This window comes from Haliotis asinina, chromosome 2 (assembly GCF_037392515.1).
Source record: "Haliotis asinina isolate JCU_RB_2024 chromosome 2, JCU_Hal_asi_v2, whole genome shotgun sequence".
Classification (NCBI taxonomy): Eukaryota; Metazoa; Mollusca; class Gastropoda; order Lepetellida; family Haliotidae; genus Haliotis; species Haliotis asinina.
The window spans coordinates 43,131,765-43,136,338 of NC_090281.1; the positions used below are offsets into that span (position 1 = coordinate 43,131,765).

Here is a 4,574-nt window from a genome sequence, read left to right on the forward strand (position 1 = left end):
GTGATCCCAATTTAAAGTTTCCATAAACATTAGCGGTATTTTTCACCCGTCTGTCCACTTGAAGATGACTGAGATGAGCATCACACACATGAAAACGGATGAATAAAACCCAGACAGTATTTATTTCAACAACCTTAACAAACATGTATTCGCCAGCAACTATCAACTTGTACAGTTTGGCATTGTAAAATATCACTGACTACATTCATCCCACAAAGGTTATACACTGCTAGAAACCCTAAAATACCCTAATGAAGCGAAAAGTGACTCAAATTTGAGCTTGTATGTATGGAATGCCTTTTCCACGTCGTCTAGACTAGCACAAGGGAGCTTACTCTAGCTCTACAAGCTCTTGACCAGCGCGTGGGGACTTCGCCGACCGGTTTGTTACTGTGCGGAGCTTGCTGAAAATAACTAAAGGGGAGGTAATAAAAATGGCGACCATGTAAACAAGTGCTTGACAACGACAAGCTTGAATAGCGTTTCGTGTGAAGGGGTCGTCAGAACGGCGTCATTATGGCTAAGGAAGTTCTTTCCAAAATCTATATAGGAAAAGAGACTGAACAGCGATTAATCACCGCCTCAGCAAATGGAGATCTATCAACCGTTATCAAACTCCTGAAAAAACGCGTCAATCCAAATGTTTGTGACGAATACGGACATACGGCTTTATCTAGGGCGAGTGCAGGTAAAGATATTTTGCTAATGTCCTTAATTGTAGTATTAATAGTTCAATAAATGGTTGTATGTTTAATGGTAGGTTCGGTCCTCGCATACAACCTGAAATAGTTAGTAAACGCGTCTCTTTTGCAAACGCTTGCCTTAAGGCTCAAAAGGGAGCATGTTAGGCTTGAACTTGTCACACTGTGCATGAAAATACCACTAGTCGGCATCGTCCTGAATGTGTTTCTGGTTTTAAGATTGTCGTGGTCTCACCTATGTCAAGTGAGTTTGTTCACATTTACCTATGTTCACCCAACAGAAAATGGGTACCCGGTTGAATAAAGTCATGTGACTATAACCTTCTTGACAGCGCCAGACAGGCAGACAGCTTGGGTTATCCGGGGTAATAATAACCCAGTTCTGATTACAGCGTCCATTGAGCAACTAGTCAGATGGACACTGGCGCTATATAAATGTAATAGTATTATATCAACATGTGAACTGCATTTCGAATAGCAGAGCACATTTTACAGAAGCTTCGATCGCCTAACAACACTTAGTGCTGAGAACAAAATATATTTTTCAAATTCAGTGACTGAATAACACGAATTAATTACTTGTGGAATAAACTTTCCAGAAATTTTGATAACTATACAAATTTTGAAGACGAACACCTTTTTATGGATAGACAACTTCTTTATTCGAATGGATGCCGCGTTTAGGCGTACATCCTAACACGGTATCAACTAAATGATGCACAACATGTGCACCAGGACAACATGTGCATCAGGACAGATATATACATGGCGGATATTTAAGTTTATACAAAGGTTGATGTATAGTATGTGGACGTTTTTGGCAGCCGGTTGTGATTATAGAGATGGATCTGAATAATGGCCATTACAGTTCACTTCTTTGTATAAAGTATTTTGTACAACTCTCCCCTTTTTAAAATTACGGACGTAAGTCGCGAGGCAAGTGAGAAATGCTTGCAAAGTTGCTTAGGTATAGTCAGGGAACTTGCGGTATAGATAATACTCCAGCTCATTGAGGTCCTATATATGCAGTAACTTCTACATTATTAGATTGATCATTATTTGTGCAGTTTAAATCGGTTCCCCTACTAATTCACATCCACGTTTAGTGTGTTTGTAAAGGGATGTTTAACATCTATATATAGTAAATGTGATGAAGATCCTGCTTGATTTTGTTCATGCAGCTTTGAACGCTAGAGACGGCTACCACCATTGGAGTGGTATCGGAGACATTGAAATATGACGACATAAATAAACCACAACAGACATACCATTATCGCCTTTCAAGTGTTCAGTATAACCATTTACATTATCTTTTGTCTTCACGTAAACGAAAATGATAAAAGATGACAACATATTTTACTTCTCGTAATTTGCGGATTTTTTTACATAATGTTTTTCGTGCTGGTATGGACTGGTATTTGTTATGCTGGTATGTGCTGGTATTTGTTATGCTGGTATGTGCTGGTATTTGTTATGTATGATGAAAACGAACGTCGTGTAATGTTACACGGCGGATCACAAGGAAACAGTGTTACCAGTTTCCATAAGATGAGAGAAAAAAATAATGAATCCTCAACGGCAAGTATGTATGCGTCTGTGACGTTGTTGTTCATTCTATATTTAATGTTTGTTTGCTTTTTCCAGGGGGCTACACGGAGATTGTGGCATTACTAATTACTTCCGGGGCAAAGCTCGAGGCTGTAAATGCTTCAGGGGTAACCCCCCTTCATCTGGCTGTTAAAGGTAAACATGTCGAATGTTCTTCATCACTCATTGACAACAGGTTGTGAGCACATACAGACTTTAAATGTACATTTTCTTAAATTTGAGGAAAATGTTACGAAGGCGAGGAGCATGGGAGCTACAGTCGTTTAATGCGCCGTGCAGAATTGTGTCCCCTGGGTTCACCAGAAAGCGATGACTGCTGACTGGAATCTTTGTTCACCCCTGTTATATACTGGCATATATGTAGACCCCTGGTATTTTGGGATTGTTTCCCATAGGTGAGGCTGATTAGTTGCATCTATTATTTAAATCACAAATAAATCATTTATTGATTTAAGTTATTATAACAACCTTAATTATACATTCATAATCATGAGAAAAATGTTTTATTGTTGATAAATTTGAGTGTCTACGGCATGGTAATCTCAATGCTTCTCTCGACAGGAAACCACCAAGAATCTGTCAAACATCTGATCCTTAATGGCGCACCAGTGGACGCTAAGACGGCCTCTAAAGTCACCCCAATCGACTTCACGACACACGAAAGCGACGTATGGAACATCGTCAACGATGCCAAACAAGGAGAGATGCCGGAGCTCGACGAAGTCAATGACGTCCCCGACGTCCCCGATTTTTCTATACCAGACGGGGAAAAGAAGAAGAAGAAGTCCGGGAAGAAGGGAAAGAAAGGAAAGAAAGGCAAGAAGGGGAAGAAAGGCGGCAAGAAAGGGAAGAAGAAAGGAAAGAAGAAGAAGAAATGATAGTCCCGATTGGTCTTGTGTTGGTGCTGACATTTCGGAGAGACATATAAAGTGACTGCAGTTGGATCAGGTGTTCAACAGTTTGCCAGCTTTCAGTCAAAGTCTAGGTCTACCTGACCTGAGAGAGTTTCTCTGTTTAAAGAGAAACAATCTTATATACATTATATAAATTAGCTAGCATGAAAGATGGGGAGGAACGTCGTGAACATACCAGGTTGATCAATTCTAATTAACGTTTTAACATACAAACTCGGGAGCACTTACTTGTCTGTCCATACGCAATTGTTTCTTTATAATATATGTAATAAATTATATGGAACGTATTTATATTTATTAATAAATACGTTTAAACACATTTTGTATATTAGTTCATGAACAGAGGATACTAAACGACCTTCCGTGTAATACCATATTTATTAATCGGCTTCATGATTTGGTATCAAATGATTTGGTATTGGCGAAAGTGAGGTTGATACTAAATCTATCACGAATTTCATAAAAATGGTCATTTCACGGAAGCGAGTTTAGTATTCTGTCTATTAATCGCCAACATAAATTGATAGAAACTGCGGCGAAATTGCCTGCAGTGTGAGGACTCACCTTTCCGCGAGTCAAGCAAGGTCTTACTAGTACCATTGCGAGAGCAACATCAGCATTGTGACGTCATTGCTGTGAACCATCGCCCGTGGAAGATACTGGGCCTAGATTTTCGAAGCTCTCAAATCGTTTGGTGTTTTGCACCGATTTGAACAGGGAACATATGGGAGATATACCTTCCATTTCAGCGGGGTTCAGAGAAGGAATTAGAATAGGGTTCCGCCAATCTGACAGTTATGTGTAATTGTGTTTTTATGTACTGGAAACGAAAATGTCTTGCATAATATGTTACCGATTCTATCGGAATATCGCCATTTAATGAGAGCGAGTTTCGTATGCAAACTGACTTCAGTAGTTAAACGTAATTCCAGTATGTGAAATGACGTAAGTTGGTAGGATGGCGAAATCTGTGTTACAAAATCAGGCAAATTATTCCGACACTGAAACTTTAGAACGGCGTGTGTAATTGGATAGATGTGAGTCATGAACTTTAGAACGGCGTGTGTAATTGGATAGATGTGAGTCATGGGGGGAACAGTGACATTGGGCGTGTTCTGTAGTTTCTTACATAAAAGGGTGTGTTTGCAAATTGACTCACATCACCACCATTGTGCCACAATAAATATGTCCCTATGCAAACAAGGGCGATGGGGTAGTCATGTACTTAAAGCGTACAGCCGACACGCAGAAGACCCGGGTTCTATTCCCCACATCATGGGCACATGGTTACGATGTGTAAAACCCATTTCTTGTCTCCCCGGTCGTGAGCGGCGTAAAAACATACTCACCA

General features: G+C 39.9%; 1 protein-coding gene across 1 annotated transcript; it reads left to right on the forward strand.

The window, feature by feature from the left end:
* Positions 1–416: 416 nt before the first annotated feature.
* On the forward strand, positions 417–3,542 carry LOC137272541 (DNA-binding protein RFXANK-like). The gene is made up of 3 exons (XM_067804929.1): positions 417–688; positions 2,346–2,444; positions 2,871–3,542. The coding sequence occupies exons 1-3, from the start codon at positions 517–519 to the stop codon at positions 3,185–3,187; spliced, it is 588 nt and encodes a 195-aa protein (XP_067661030.1). The 5' UTR covers positions 417–516; the 3' UTR covers positions 3,188–3,542.
* The last annotated feature ends 1,032 nt before the right edge of the window (positions 3,543–4,574 follow it).

Excerpts from the sequence above, each read along its gene's own strand:
- LOC137272541 (XM_067804929.1), top strand. The coding sequence starts at position 517 with ATGGCTAAGGAAGTTCTTTCCAAAATCTATATAGGAAAAGAGACTGAA. Across the intron at positions 689-2,345 it reads TTTATCTAGGGCGAGTGCAG|GGGGCTACACGGAGATTGTG; the intron begins GTAAAGATATTT and ends TGCTTTTTCCAG. Across the intron at positions 2,445-2,870 it reads CCTTCATCTGGCTGTTAAAG|GAAACCACCAAGAATCTGTC; the intron begins GTAAACATGTCG and ends TTCTCTCGACAG.